The 17,269-nt window shown below is 42.7% G+C and overlaps 1 protein-coding gene across 1 annotated transcript in view; it reads right to left on the bottom strand.

Annotated features, from left to right (window-relative positions):
- Nucleotides 1–454: 454 nt before the first annotated feature.
- LOC126455657 (juvenile hormone esterase-like) overlaps nt 455–17,269 on the bottom strand; it is a 79,654-nt gene continuing 62,839 nt past the window's right edge. Inside the window, exons 8-10 of the mRNA XM_050091424.1 lie at nt 12,428–12,581; nt 3,943–4,078; nt 455–818 (exon numbers count right to left, since the gene is read on the bottom strand). Of these exons, the coding sequence (XP_049947381.1) occupies nt 590–818; nt 3,943–4,078; nt 12,428–12,581 (519 nt within the window). The 3' untranslated portion in view covers nt 455–589. The remainder of the gene's footprint in view (nt 819–3,942; nt 4,079–12,427; nt 12,582–17,269) is intronic.

The raw sequence follows: 17,269 nt of genomic DNA on the forward strand, positions 1-17,269 counted from the left end.
AGCCCTAAGAAGTGGATAAGTAAAGAAATGGAATCCAGAAATTCAACGATAAATGCTGTCTCCATTTGTCCAGGATCTTCTGTAGTCTCATATGTATTATGCTAGTAGTTACTCACCAATGTACCCATAAAAGATTTCAGTAGCGTAAACTCCTTCCTAAAATTGTATATAAGTTCTTAAATTTCTCTGTTTACAGAGAAAATTCTTCCTTTTTCCACCATTCTGTGAGTGAATGAGAAACAGTGAGTGCTTGCCATACCTCTGCGACCCTTGCGGAAATCATACCAAGACACAAATCTTAATTTTAAATCACCTTCACAGTGTCTGAAGAGATGCAAATGTTATGTCACTTATGTATTGGATTAACGATATAAGGCACTTAGGATGGATTGGAGCTATTGAAACATCCGAAGATTGTGCTTTCCGTTCTATTTTCGTCCTTTCACCATTAGGACAAGTTATCATGAGAATGTGCACAGGAAAAAATGTTATGAGCCTATAAAGTTTGTGAACGTGAATAAACTTCGGCTACATGAAGAAAATACAGTACTACAATGGTGATACCCGCTCTAAACTATCAGGCCTACTCTTAAAATATTGTGGCGTTTTTAATTTTCGTGTACAACTCTTGGTGTAAGACTGGCGATGTGGTGACTGAGGATCCGTATATCTTATCCCAGAAAAGCATCCGGTCCTTCATTAGGTCCTTCTTCACTCTCAGGCCGTCATTGGCGATGTCCAAGTAGCTGCGGTCCTCACTGCTGAAGGGAGGCCACGTCACGGCGAAGAGCGGATCGTGATGGTCGGGTGTGGGACTCCTGCAGAAAAATTACACAATCAGTTTGGGACTTAAGCGTTTGTCATTACCATCCTCCAGTCTCGACGAATTTCTGGGTTACAAAGACAGTTTTCATCATTTGACGTTTCGATCCACCGTAGATTGCTAAATTATTTATTCAACACGACCTTTACTACATCATGTAATATAGTATATTACAGGTCAGTTTCGGACAGTGGGCAATGTACAGTGTAATTGTGTCGGTAAGGTGTGAATCGTGTTTAAAAATTTCAAGTGGCATCAGGCCGAAACTGGCTATAACTTAATGTATTGCATGATGCACTACACCTTGTGTGACGAATTTGACACCCAAGGTGATATTTAGAATTGTTTTATGATTTAGAAATTACATCGAGTCTCTGTACCCAACAATGATGCAACAAAATAACAACATAGCTGGCACAGAAACGTTTTTATCGAGATTTTGAAAAGAAAATATTGCTTCGTAGCAACTGTGATATTATAATCAGCATAGCTATCCATTAAAAGAACGTGATGCAATTCATTGCGAAGAAACCTCAATAATAAGCGCTGTATTTCGTACGGATGTGACCATTTAACAATAATAATTGAATGATGTTTCCGCCATTTGATTGTGCAAACTTTTTAATTTCATATAACTATCATGATTTCGGCCTTGAGCCATTAGAAAACTTAACTAAACTCTGTCCAAACAGGCCTTGGAAGGCCCAACCGTACCGACCGGCCACCGTGTCATCCTCAGCCCACACTGGATCCAGATATGGTGGTGGTGGTGGTGGTTAGTGTTTAACGTCCCGTCGACAACGAGGTCATTAGAGACGGAGCGCAAGCTCGGGTTAGGGAAGGATTGGGAAGGAAATCGACCGTGCCCTATCAAAGGAACCATCCCAGCATTTGCCTGAAACGATTTAGGGAAATCACGGAAAACCTAAATCAGGATGGCCGGAGACGGGATTGAACCGTCGTCCTCCCGAATCCAGATATGGAGGAGCATGTGGTCAGCATACCGCTAATCCGACCGTATGTCAGTTTACGAGACCGGAGCCGCTACTTCTCAGTCATGTAGCCTCTCAGTTTGCGCCACAAGGGCTGAGTGCACTACCTGCTTGCCAACAGCGCCCGGCAGACAGGATGGTCACCCATCCAAGTGCTAGCCCAGCCAGACAGCGATTAACTTGGGTGATCTGTGGGGAACCGGTTTCACCGCTGCGGCCAGGCCGTTGGCTCCCTTGAGCCAATATCAAGTACGAAAGCGTTGGGTATAATTCTTCAAGAAGTGAAGTCATCGTCTAGTTCTACTGAACTGCGTGCCCAGCTTGTAGATAAGTGCAAAATCACGCGGAGACACCCGGTTAAATAGAACTGAACGATGACTTCACGTATCACAGAATTATAGCCAGCATTGCTGTACCTGATAATGGTTCAATGCCGAAATCTTGATATTAATATAAAACAAAAACCTTTGTACAGTCAAATGGCGAAAATATCATTGAAACGTTACTACATTACTGTGGCTCAAAAATATTAAATGATTATTTAAGAATAAATTTTTGAAACTGTGAGTTGACGATTTAAATAAAGTCACGGTATGAAATTAATGCCTCTGACTGGGGAAATGTAATGTCAGACTGGATCTCCACTCCTCATATATACAGGCTTTATATGATTCACTTTTAACGATTAGACTTTCAGAGAATGCTCCAGACCTGAAAAAATTTGATTGCCAGTGATATTCTAGCTCATTACTTCGTAACAAACAAACGTAGGTTCTTCATTACGCATTAGGACCGCCAGAAGGAACAGATGTGATGTAGGGCCATAGAACATGCCAGCCAGTGGATATACATCAAACGAATTAAATCCACTAGTATCAATGAGGTTTAAATCAATTACGAGTAAATGCAATGACTTTCATTTCAGTGGTTGTAATTAAATTAACGCATATCCCTAAGGCAGAACAATGTGACATTCACCTTGTTATCCGTTCCTCTGGCTGTACTGTTGTTAGAACATAAGATTCGGAAGTAGTAGTAATAGGCGGAAATATCAGCGACAGTGAAAGTTTGAGTCATGTCTGGAGACGTGCTCAGACCGTGTAATGGTTAAAGGCGAAGCCACACGAAGGACAGAAAATCTACTTTTGTGTCATAGGCTGGCCTCAACTTTCATTACATTGTCGATTCAGCATTTCCGACCGGTTTTTTCTGATATTTCTTTTACTTCATCTGCGTCATTTACACGCTTCATTGAGTGTAACGCAACTGACTTTGCATGAAAGATACAGCAAAAATGAAAGAAAATTTCAATAGTATGGAAATAACGACCACTTGCTCAAGAATAGTAATGGGACAGTGATATTAAAGAAGGAAAACGCGGAATGGAAATTTGTGCTGTTCACATTGCAACATTCCGCAAGAGGAGGTACGGAAACACATACAGAAGAAGAATTCTGCAGATGAATCATTCTTTTTGGAGTCATAAATTGATTCGGAATTACATACAAAGTCACTTAGTAATACCGTTATTCATAGAAATAGGTAGTATTTAAATTATTACTACTGAAACGAAACAATTAGAAAGATTTTAAATATTTCATTACCACAGTACATTAAAAATTTAGATTACAGGCAAGCTTAATACAAGAAGAACCATATTTTAGAACATTTGTCGCAAGGGAGGAATCTGAAACACACACATTTGTTTCGTTGCCTCACTGTACACGGCCCTCATATCGCGTCGTGAGAGACGTCATTGGGTTCATAGCATTATCTGTGTTCATCCTTTTTCCGTTGTGCAATCAATTGCTGAGACACCTCGTTTAGTGCGCAAGTAGCTCTCAGCACTTAAGTACCAGTTTTGTTGCTACATTTCAACTGTTTATATTGTTTACAGGAATGTGAGATACAACTCTTTTGTTCGGAAGTGGATAGTACCTTATTACTTACTGCAGCACAGCATGATATTTGTAAATAATTACACATAAGGCTTGACATTTCTGAAGACACAAAAAAGATTCACAAAGAGTTGTATGAATCTATTAATGAAGTGGCATCTACTGATCTTCGCGCCATTTGTTCGCGCAAGCGTTTATTAACTTGTGGTGGATATGTCCGCGTACTTACCCTGTTTTAGCGAAGTTTGTCCATAATCGGGTCAGTCGTGCGATGGTCTTCGCCTCGACAGAATCTGATGTTATCTCGTCTTCCTTACCGGCCTCAGAAGTGAACAGGTACGGTAATTCATCTGCGTGGGCAACGCCTGCGTCAGACAGTGAACATGTTACCTCGATAAATTAGTGAATAGTACCAATAAGTAAAATTTTCCATTTCAGTGTTACAAAATAGCCATTCATGATTAAATGGAGACTGTAACTGAACACAAGCATCCTGCGTGCAACTGACCACTGTACAAAGCTGCCCCGATTATAAAATTGCATCTCGTTGTGTCTCCAGTGTTACAGAACATAATTGTCGGAAACCTACCGTAGAAATTTTTTGTTTGGTATGCTCAAATTACAAATTTCGAAACAGTTTGTTGGATTATGGTTCATTTATCATAAAATGGTCAATGTCGACTTTCAGCTTCTATGAGTAAATAATCTTATTTAAATTGGTTTTGCAAACATAAGGTACAGTATGTACTTACAAGGGAGTGTTGAAAAGTAATACTGCTGAATTTTTAATGTGAAAACTATTAAAACTCTTTAAATAAAAAAAAACAGTATTATCATTCCTGATCTTTATTCTCCATGCTTACATATATTTGGAACACTCTGCCGGCCGGTGTGGCCGAGCGGTTCTAGGCGCTTTAGCCTGGAACCGCACGACCGCTGTGGTCGCAGGTTCGAATCCTGCCTCGGTCATGGATGTGTGTGATGTCCTTAGGTTAATCAGGTTTAAGTAGTTCTACGTTCTAGGGGACTGATGACCTCAGATGTTAAGTCCGATAGTGCTCAGAGCCATTTTGAACCATTGGAGCACCTTGCCGCTAGAGAACTCCTAATGGTAGAGTGTAACAAGGAGCTGTGCCTCCGTGTGACAAACAGCGATCTGTGAGTTTTGAATTTGAAAAGGCCGTCCACACATGGAGCACCATCTCCTTCAGCGTTACAATGCCAGATTACACACGATCGCTGCGACATCTGCAACAATCCGACGCTATCAACCACACACGTGACTTGTCCCAATCAGATTATGAAACGTCCCCTTTGAACAATTATACACGACTGGGCTTAACCCGACACACAATATTTTTAGCGCAACGCTACGTGCTGTTCACATCCAGCTGCCCAATACTACAATTGCGAGTATTACAACAATGCAAAGCAGCCACAGACTGCACACAGCACAGCCAGTGATTCTCACACAGAGCGCTACGTGGCGTTACCAATAAGAAAACCTAAACAGCCTACTTACAAGATCTTCATCTGTTTCCGCAACTTAAAGTACACCATCGAGGACTTCACTTTGATAGTGATGAAACGGTGCGAGGAGAGGTGAGGTTGTGGCTCCATCAAGAAAGTAATACATTTTACAGTGACGCTATCAACAAACTGGTCTCTCGTTGAGAGATATGTGTTCGTCGGCAGGGTGACTATACTGAGAAATAAATATATAGACGTGAGGAATAAAGGTGCAGAAGGGAAATACTATTTCTTTTATTTAAAAAGATCTGAGAGTTTTCACAACATAAATTCAGAGGTATTACTTTTCAGAACGCCCTTCAGCGTGGTCTGTGTAAGACGTTAATTCAACCAAGAACTGCACCCGAGACCCTCCTTAAGCATAGTTTCTCAAGCTTCTCCAATTCCGTGCAACCTTTTCATTCAGTAGTGTAAACTTGAAACCCCATCAGGCAGCCTACATGCAGCATCGGATATGCACCTCTTGTAGTGTTTTACGCGCTTTTTAGTTTTCAGCCGTAGTTGTTCTTATTGACTCTGCATGCCTCTTAACGTCATTTCTCTACATCATTTAGCTCACCCCTGATTTTTTTTCTTTCTTGGAATACATCAGAGGACTCCTCTGATGGACCTAGCATCCAGTCAAATTGTTTAATGTCCAATTTAACGCCTTTTCATTATCATTACGACCTTAATTAACTCACTTAGTCTCATGTACTTCTTATCCTCTCCCCTAGTGATTCGTTTCAGTCTGGAACGGCGTGACCGCTACGGTCGCAAGCTCGAATCCTGCCTCGGGCATGGATGTGTGTGATGTTCTTAGGTTAGTTAGGTTTAAGTAGTTCTAAGTTCTAGGGGACTGATGACCTCACATGTTAAGTCCCATAGTGCTCAGAGCCATTTGAACCCTGGTGATTCTCAGCATACATACATCCGTTCCTCAGTCAGCAGACTCCACATTTGAATGGTCTCACATGACGTAACAAGTCAATGAAACGTCCCTTACTTGCTGACCTCTGATACTAGCTCACCACTGAAAATGTCAGTCAACCCCTTAAAAGAGCACACTGGTTGCCTGGACCGCTGTGGGTATTGTCGAACTGGTACGAGGCTCATGTGTGACCCACCACTGCTGACGGAAGTCATCTTAGTGAAGTGGCATCCAACGATCTTCCTACAAAAACATCACTACCTGAAGTTTTCTGCACTGTCCTAACTGCATTGCAAAGTTGCAAAGTGACTGCATCTGTCAGTATGGATACACCGTTTTGCGTCCATGCATCCACACTTCAGTACCTAACCTTCTACCCAACGGAAAGTAAACATTAATGGCTTGCTTGAGCTATATATACTTGGAGGTACTAACCAACCTAGAAACAGGCTACTCATAACAGCTGTAACTATTTTTCTGCTTATGAAGTAACTACTGACTTAATGTTGTTCAGTACGCTTTCCTCAGTCATCAACAGAAATGCCTCTGCTTGTACCCATAACACGTAGTGTGGGCCATTCCGTTAATGAAGACAGTCGACGTATACGAATCCCTAAATAACAAAAAGGAGCTATCGTGTTTGAATGTGCCCCTGACCACAGCGTCAACCATATTGCCTGATTCGTTGATATATAAACGCATACCATCCAACGAATTATAGAAATTAGTTTTCATTTACTGCCGTGTCACACAGCGTGAACTATGATACTGAAAAGTACCCTAACTGACAAAGACTGCGGAAGACTGCAACGCCTTTTCTATGACAGTCATTTTAAAATCGGACAGGAATTGGAGTTGTCGTTGAACGTAGGTCAGTTCAAGCAACTTCCGAGTGAACATTGCGAACTTAAATGTAGGCAATTGATATAAGGAGTCTGGTACATCGCGAAAGGGCCATTGATTGCAGCGGCATAAATAGTTCCACGAATTCAGCGGGCCAAAATACAAAACTACATAGCAACTGAATGGAGGAGTGTAATGTGGTCCGACGATTAGCGATTTAGCTTGTTATCAATCGATACATAAGCCAAGTGCACCAGTGGCCTAATGTGTCGCGTAACACGCAGTGTGTGCAAACTGTAGTTCGAGCCGGAGGTGACTCTGCGGTTCTAAGGGTTTATTTTTCATGCCATGATTTGGATCCACACAAATGGTTCAAATGGCTCTAAGCACTATGGGACTTAACATCTGAGGTCATCAGGCGCCTAGACTAAGAACTACTTTAACCTAACTAACTTAAGGGCATCACACACATCCATGCCCGAGGCAGGATTCGAACCTGCGACCGTAGCAGCAGCGTGGTTCCGGACTGAAGCTCCTAGAACCGCTCGGCCACCACGGCCGGTGTATCCATTCATTCAGGCTGTCCTGAACATGAATCGAGATGTACACTGATCAGCCAGGCGATAGCAGCATTACCTGAAGAGGAATGGCTGCTAGTCAGACACACACGGTGCTTGTGACATCAGTGAGCATGCTGCCCGTATGTAGATAGGGGAAGGCGTGCAATCTATCTGACTTTGACCATGGCAAATTGTGATGGCCTGGTGGCTCGTCACGAGCATTTCTGAAGCTGCACGACTTATCGGGATTTCGGTAAGTGCTGCGGTGAGTGCCTTAAACACGTGGCGGAACCAAGGTGAAACCACGTCCTGACATATTGAGATTCAATGGCTACTCCTGGCTACAGATGTCGGACGTTGAAGGCTGGTCAGGAGGGTAAAACAAGATCGGCAGCGAACTGTGGTGGAACTAATACCCGGCTTTAATGCTGGGCAGAACACAAGTGTGTCTGAACACACAGTGCACCGAAAACTCCTAACGATGGCCCTCTGCAGCCAAAGTTATGTGCATGTGCCATTGCTAATACCACGGTATCGGCAACTGCGACTGAAATGGCTACCTGACTATCAACATTGGACCTTGGCACTGTGGCAGACCGTTGCATGGTCTGATGAATTCCGATACCTTCTTCATCACGCCGACGGGAGGGCGCGAATTCGTCGTCTTCTAAGGGAGCTGCTTGAAAGCTGTACTACGGGACGGAGACAAGCTGGCGGCTTCTCCGTTACGCCCTGCAGAACCCTCAGTCAGATATCCATGGGTCCAGTGGAGCTCGTGCAAGATACCATGACGGCCTAGGAGTATCTTATACTGGTTGCAGACAACGTACACTCCTTCATGAAGATCATGTTTCCCGACAGCAGCCGGTCTTTCCAACAGGATAATGTGCCATGTTACAGGGCCAGGAGTGTGACGGAGCTCCGTTGATGTGCTGGCCCCGCAGCTCGCCAGTTTTGAACCCGATGGATCACTAAACGTCACTGAACGTTCCCCGGAATTTACGGGAATTAGGTGACTTGTGAGTGCGGATTTGGTTCCAGCTCCCTCCAGCGATCTACCAAGGTCTCATTGCTTCCATAATATGACCTATCGCCACCATTATCCCTGGTAAAGTTAGACTCAGTGGATTCCGAGAACATTTGTTTTGAATTTTTATGCGTATCTCCTACAACTATAACATTAGTAACATTTCAGCAAAGCAAGCCTATCGCAGCGGCAGCTTGCAGTATACGTACAAATTCTATCTATGCACTATTTCTGCAAACTAATCGTAAAGAAAATCATTAAATACTATATGTTACGCAGAGTTATTCTAATAATTATTTTCAGTGTAGTAATTTCATTAGGTGCGCGGGATTAGCCGTGCGCTCTGGAGCGCTACAGTCATGGACTGTGCGGCTGGTCCCGGCGGAGGTTCGAGTGCTCCCTCGGGCATGGGTATGTGTGTTTGTCCTTAGGCTAATTAGTTTAAGTAGTGTGTAAGCTTAGGGACTGATGATCTTAGCAGTTAAGTCCCATAAGATTTCACACACGTTTGTACATTTTGAGTAATTTCTTTAATAAATCAATCATTACCGATCACTTTCTTCAAATGCGTTTTCCTTTCCAAATATTTGTACAGCTCTAAGGAGTTCACAACGATGGACGAGATATTAGCAGCTGCGTGGGCGATTCCAGATATGGATGAAAGAACTGATACCTAATTTTGACTTCAGTTATGTAACTGATACCGATGAAACCGGCTGCCAGTAGCAACCGATGCACATTAGATCTCTTGCAGAACAAGGAGCGAAAACCGTCCCTGCGCAGAAAAAGGATTTCAACAAATTTAGCTATTCGCTCATAGCAGAGCTTACTGTAGCTGCATCAGGAATGACACTGCCTGACGTTCTTCCACTTAAGCTAGAACCATCCAAAAAATTTGTCTCATTGTTCAAACAGAGTTTCCGAGTTGACTCATAAATTGAAAGAATGTAACTGTCAGCTGCACGGATTCGGGGAACTTCACGAAAGTGCTGTACGAAGATTTTTTGAAGTCTATCATTCCACTGTACGTGAGAAAACAAAAATTTCCTCACTGTGGTGATTCGTGGAAGGACAGATAGATTAGGGTGACATCTTTGTACACGACAGAAAATCGTACACTCCCACTGTAAAAATTATCCTATCCAAATGTATTCCACATGGTCAAATATGCGAATTTTGTAGGCAATTTTAAATTTTCACGAGAAGTATTCAAAATTGCCAAAGACTAATAGAAAAATAGCTCCGGGGGAGGTGTCCATAAAAAATACATACTTTAATTCTGCATCAATTTTGTGTATCCGATTTCACAGGACTGATCAAATACGCGTGGTTCGTATCGAATTTGATCTAATATAGAGCAATCGTTTTCGAATTCAGGCGAACTATCTTACCGATATCGCTTCTGAAAAACCAGTGTGTCGGCAGGGCAGTAGCTCTCATTAATTGTGCTTGACGTTCTACGAATTTGTGTATCGGTTGTTTCAGCGAAAAACAGCATCGGGAATTATGTTCTAGCAGAGCAAGCTGTGCAAGAGATGACCAGCAAGACGATTCTTGAGTCTATTCTGTAACAAATGGAAAACATATTTGAATAAAGTTTGCAATAATGACTAATTTTTTAGGGAAATGACTTTTTTTGAATAATTAGGATGACGTATACAATTTAGTTATATTCCGTACGATGAAACTGAATAAAGGTTCACAGGCAGGATATGAATCCGTGCCGCCAGAATGGTAGCCGTGAATCTTAGCCTCTGCGCTACGATCGACTGGTCGAAACACGACTATCGTTACAGGTACAGGAGACACAAACATAAGGCTCGTGAAAGTTCACGACTGGCACTTCTTGTGCTTTCCTTGTCAGCCACCGTATGGCATCTTTACAAGACACACATATATATGAGGGTCATGAAAGCTCATGACAGGCATTTCTGGTGGGTCCCTTGTCAGCCACCTTATGGCATCTCGACTCGCACGCTACATCACCCAAAAGTAAATAACTCAGGAATTTTGTACATCTACGGGATTTAATAATAAATGAGTGGCTCTATTTGGATATAACATACTCGAAGAAACTTTTGGACTCTATGTCTCTGAGAAATGAGGCCAGAGGCGCCTTACCACGGGTCGCACGGGTCCCTCCGTCAGAGGTTCCAGTCCTCTCTCAGGTATGCGTGTGTGTGTTGTCTTTAGTTTAAGTTAGATTAAGTAGTGTGTAAGCCTAGGGAACGATGACCTCAGCAGTTTGGTCATATGGGAACTTACCACCACCACTGATAAAGCTAGAGGCAGTGTTAGACGGCACCAGTGCTATATCTTACGCATCAAATTTTTGTTCTATGCTTTTAATTATTTGAGTAACGTCCATCATAAATGGCACGAATTATATTATGACAACATTGCGTCCAGCTCTGACTGACCCCCATGTTGCGGTTACCCGAAGAGCGGTCATATCAGGTTGGCTGTAAAATGTTTTCGACATCTACGTATATACTGCGCCATTCGGTGCGTGTCTACGTAGTCTACTGAAGTAACTTTTCTCCATTCCTTTAGCAGAAGCCACGGGGGATGGAAGATGGCCGTCTTTGTGAGCCTAACTTACTCTAGTTTTAGCTCTGGGGTCACTGCGAGAGATGACAGTATAGCACTTCGTTCGTGAAACGGACACGCAAAAACATGTCCCGTCCTCTCTTTGAAAAATTATAGTTTCAATATCAAAAGTAATCGTTCAGTCAAATATATTAATTTCAAACTGCCAGAGCAGCTAGTCACCCAACAAAATCGTCCTCCACTTATACTATCGACATATGAAGAGCGACATTGATAGCACATCTATATGAGCAAACGGTAAAGTTACGGTAAGGGCGGTAGTTCTGCGGCGAAATCCGTAGACGTTTAAAAAAGGGCGAAACGCTCAGCTGGGATTATGCCGTTCTTGAAGTGAGTGACCAGCTGCGGTAAAGCAATGGGCCTTAACTAGGGTCTCTCTGGAATGTACGTGTGCGCTCCTTTGTATTGGTTCATTCAGATCTAGACCATCCATTCCCCACAGCTATATGGTAAAGTAAAAACAATGAATATGGTTCTCGTAGTCGACCGACGTATTCTTTCCTAAACTCCGTACCAAACTTTTGGTACTTGTGTTTCAATAACAAATTTACGTTACTAGTGTGTTCTGTAACGATGCTAGCGAGAAGTTGCCTTATTCCTTGCAAGATTTCTGCCAATAAATCGGTGTTTAGGTTCACACTACCGACAGTATTGTCTATGAGAGGGTTCCCCTTGAAGTTATTCGTAATTATATTTCCTGCATATTTAATTGAATTTACAGCCTTTAGATTTGTATGACTTATCGTGTAACAACAACAAGTAGTTGCCCATGGTAATCAATCTGGCGCCGCATCGACGTAGTCAGGTAGCACGTGAAAAGCAGGATGGCTGCGCGAGGCATAAAATAGTGGTGTGTCATGCGGCAGGCACGATATGTTCGTCCTCAAATTCAGTGATATCTTGCGTCTTGCTTACTCTGCGCTCTACAAATGCGGAAATGGCACTTAGGACGGACGGCCGGTACTGCAGTCACGTGACAGAAGGGACTGTTCCATAAACCACGGCGAAAGGTGTGTTCACTCTGTTTCTCCGAAAATACTGCTAGTTCAACTGCTCACGAGCGTACATCTTTCAGAAGTTTCAAAAATTTTCCGATTGTGATACTGCTGTTGTAGCTAATAACGACCACTGTTGAGTAACAAATTCTTAATGTCTTGGAAATAAAATGGCATTTATACTTATTCTGTATGTTAGTTAAGATCATTGCAAGTTTTAGGAGTGACACAGTACTTACCTGTGACGTTTTCCGCAACTACCATTTTTCTGGCTCGGTTGAGTGTTGTTACGACATCGAAGTGGTAGAAGTATACGGGCTGAGCGGCAGGTACAGACGAGTGAATTCTGGCTGCTGTCCATGCTGGGTATCCAAACATCAGATCTCCTCGAAGCTGTAGAAAATGAAATTTCTCGTGTAGGTGTTTTCTACTGTCGTATTCCATCAGTTCTCTAGAAACAAGTAAACTTAGCAATATTTGAAGGAAAGAAGATAGGCTAGAGTATAGTGTACCGTCGGCAGCAAGGGCATTATAAAAGAGGGACTAGCTTGGACAAAGACTGTTTGGAATACAGTCAGCACCTTGTGAAGTGGACAGTATTGGTATTCAATGGGAGAGATCAAAGTAAACCAGTAGAAACGTAAGCTGAAAGGACAAATTGTTAGTGAGCATATTTCCCGGTTTGGAACGCTGTAGATGGTGTGGAGACCGTACCATGTGCCCATGTGACAGCTTACGAACATCACGTTATTGATGTGGTGTGTAAGTGCTGTTTATTTGCATGGGGTAGAGGAGTGACAGAATGGCAGAAACGAGCTATCGTGTTCGGACGTGCCCATGGTAACACTTCTCAAAGTAATACTTTGTTGGTTCATCAGCATGGACTGTCTAACGTGTCTACCACTGGCAGCTAAGTAGGGGTGGCGTGACGACAGCTGGCGTAATGAGGTTCGTAACGGATCCGGTTTAGTGACGATTACCAATTCTGCTCACTGATAATGTCTTTCAGACTGACAGCAGCTGATGCTGCCAGTGATTGTAGGTCCAACTGAACCATTTTCTAACAAACATTATGAAAAGAACTCCATATATTGTACATGAATAGGGCGTCTCACAAAAGGCTTACAGAGGCACACGAAGCAGCGCGTCTTCAGTGGACCAAACAAAACAGAAATTAGGCAGTCCCCGACTGGTTTCAATTTGTGTGGTAGGACGAGTCTCGATCAGGCCTCTTCAATGGATTCAGAGCGTCAAGTGCACTGACTGATCCAAGAGGCTTTTCGCACGTCGATTCTAGAGGATAGTGCGAACATGAACCTCGATGTTTACTGCAACATTCCCGGTGAACAAATGTTGTTGCCTCTTCTACATCCTCATGATCAATGTGCAGTGGAGATTTTCGTCTTCTAAAATGACATCAGGCCGTGTTCACAGGGCTGCACGGAAACGTTCCTGGTATTACAAAAAAACCTAGGCGCCCTACCGCACTTTGATTGTGTAGGACGGCAAGATTTTGACACATGAATCATTTTGATACTTGCTATTTAATTTTCTTAGTATGGGATATCATTTTAGATGGGCTTACCGAAATATTAATCATTTATTAGTTGATACTTGGTAGCATAAGATCGTTGAGATATCATCTTACAAGCACCACCAGCAGTGCTTTTTAGCACTGAGGAATGCACGAGGAATGGGTGTCGCCTGCTGCAGAGACTGTCGCCAAGGTATACTCCCGGCACGAGACACAGCAACGCATCTGGTTGGCTGCATTGTAGATAGAGGAGGGGCCACACGTTGTTTTAGGAGATACTATCGAACTGAGTATGAGCTAAAGCCGGCTGACTGACAGCTTCGTGACTCACAGAGAGGGAGGTATTCGGTTTGTAATTGGCGTAGTGATTGGCCGCAAATAGATTTCAAATGGCTGAAATGGCTCTAAGCACTATGGGACTTAACATCTGAGGTCATCAGTCTCCTAGACTTAGAACTACTTAAACCTAACTAACCTAAGGACATCACACACATCCATGCTGGAGGCAGGATTCGAACCTGCTACCATAGCAGCTGCGCGGTTCTGGACTGAAGGGCCTAGAACCGCTCGTCCACAGCGGCTGGCTAAGGAGAGTTCACGCTAATGAGGTGATGTTTGCTGTAAAGTGGGCACTGATTCAGCGAAAAGACTCTGGCAGGTGTCGATAGGACATACCAGCTACACAGCGTTTTGGGAAACTGCTGGCAGGGCGTTAGTGTACTGACTCACGTTTTGATACGAAAGTGCTACTTTCACCACTAGGAACGTCATCATTCGTTGCTCCGTGGACAGAGAAACGAACCTTTACTTCTTTGTGAAGACAGTCATTACGAAGTGCTTCACTGCGACCGCACATTTGAATCAAATCTCTGCTCCTGGCTTATGTGCAAGCGTAATTCTTCACTCGTGTCTGGCATTCTACTTAACCTAGGAGCCTATGACGCATCCTCTGTGCAGTCAGAATTTTTGGCTACGCAACGCACTTCTTCTGCAAGACCGCGGGAAACACCGAGCAAATCGACTCCGCAGAATTGCTCTTCCCACTACTGAAATCGGTATACGCACCATCGCTCGACAGATAGGGAATATTTAACTGTAAATGTGTTAAGTTCCACTTCTTTGACCGCAAGGCTCTCTACTGTCAGTGTCAGTCGGGATGGAGGATTTCGTAACTTCGATTCTAACGACTATTGTGTTTTTGTCTTGAAAACGAGACCAAGACCTTGACTGAAGCCTTCGATGCTTTGCCCGTCTCACATTGAGGTTAACCCGTAGGAGCTAACGTTCTATGTCTATACTGGTTCAATCTGCATAATTTTCTTTCAGAGTTGTTTTTATACTAAATATCAACACCAAGTGGTTCCGCTTTCCATAGTATTTCACACTCCAACTACCGATCCTGATTAAGTTAGGGTGGAGTATTGTGACAACTTGGGGATCGAATCCTCATGTTGTTTCCGGTTGTAGACTATCAGTGGCAGGGCTAATTTAATAGAGTTTTTAGGCGAGACCACTCCTTTGGGAATACGACATTGTCAGCCATCACCCACACCATGCCATTGGGGGTAGCAATGGAACGGGACATAAAATAGGCCTGGGACTATTTGGAAGGTGGGGCGAAGCGTAGAAAGCAGCATCTCCAGAATTTATGTTATTGTGTGGGATCTAATCATCAACGAGTCGATTCAGCTTTCAATAGCAGACCTGAAGAAACTTGTGAATCTTCTTCCTCGCCGAATCAAGGCCGCTATCAAGGGGTGATAATGCACAGTATTAGCGTGGAGTCTCCTAGGGGTGACAACTGTTTTACCTCCTATGCTTCGTAAAGGGGCAGTTGCGTGTAAACTGATAGGGACAGCATAATTTTAATCCATTGTGCTTACTTGAAAACGGAATGAGGAAGAATTGATGCACAGATCTACTGCCTACGAGACTAGCGTCTTAAATACTGCGCTGCGTCACTCGATATGTTCGAGTTGGTTTGTTTCTTTACATAAAGAGATGCATATGCGGTGATTTCACTATATGAGAGTTGTCGAATAACACCGCAACAGCGGAAACCAACTACTGTTTTTAGCACACCACTTTTAGACCCACTTTTAATCGTACAACCAAACACTAGAGACTTTTGCGGAAAGCGTGTAGAAGGAGTAAAACAGCACATCACAGTTACATCATCGTAGTGTTTATGCGAAGTTACGCCTATTTCCTGAACTGGTCAGTGGAAAGCAGCCGAAGATATGGTCAAATGACGTGAAAGTGGTATGAATTATGACAATAATAGACAACACATTCATATTTAGAATGCCATGTTCGCGCAGTGCACCTTCACTTTGTCAGAGGAATATGTGCAGTCTGCCTTCTGGCCTTGGACTAAATATGTTTTGATTATTTATGAGCATTTTTTTACTGTTGCCTATCTAATACACAGTCTTCAATACGTATCAGAGATCTCCGTGAAATCCAGTGTACAGTAGAAGCGATATGTTTCTATCTGGCCGCCAGATTCACATCTTCCTCGATTTCCCTCTGTCACTTCAGGAGAGTTGTAGGCGGTTCCATTGTACATGGCCACGACTGATAGCCTTCTACAGCCTTCTGTAATTGAGCAAGTGCCCCAAATTGAAAAGAGTTTCACGTCCTTGACATGTATAACTGAAGCGAACCGTTCTACTTTGCCTGTTGAGTTCATATGTGACAGCTTGTGGTTGTTGGAACAACAGTTACAGTAAGTACCAGGTCGTCAATAGCTTTTGAGCTGAGTTGACAAACGTATCTAATCTGGTTTTGTGTAGACGATATCCACCATGTAGCTGCTATTGTGATTATATCTACATTCTATCATTTATCAACAGCAGCGATTGTGAAACATCACATAGGTTCAACAACATGCTTTCATTTTAAACCAAATGAACAGTGGTAGCAAAAGAAATTATTCCTGTTTACAGACGTTATTTATTTCTACTACGTTTAAAATATGAATGACTCTGGAACAAAATGAACGCAAACTTCATTTGTTTCAACCGTTGTAGAGGTCATTTCTTATCGAAGAATATCCAGGAGTATGTGAAAAGTATAAGTATCTCGCAGCTACTATAAAATATTTACCAATAAGAGACAAAACTGAAGTTACAGGCCACGTATTGGAAGATTCTGAATGATCTTAATAGCATCAAGTCATAAGTTCAGATATACCAGATTAATAGCTGCCAAGAACGAAGACTCCGCGGAAAAGAATTCAAAAGATTATGCACCAAATATGCTCTAGATAGTACGAGTAGTTCCAAATTATACTTTCATCATTCCACATACAGAGGAAACTTGGTTGTGCCACGGGTATCGTATATATACTGGGCTTTCTATTTGTATTGAGTCACTTACTCGATGAAAATTGTATAATGTCGAATACATTTTATGTGAAAACGCTACTCACAAGAATAATTACAAAAACTGAAAGAAAGAAAATAACAAAAAAGTCTGCTTAAATGGGTCCACACACATGTTCGGCTACCTTGCTCCTTGTAGCTGCCATGTGAACTGACCGCTA

Source organism: Schistocerca serialis, chromosome 2, assembly GCF_023864345.2.
Source record: "Schistocerca serialis cubense isolate TAMUIC-IGC-003099 chromosome 2, iqSchSeri2.2, whole genome shotgun sequence".
NCBI lineage: Eukaryota > Metazoa > Arthropoda > Insecta > Orthoptera > Acrididae > Schistocerca > Schistocerca serialis.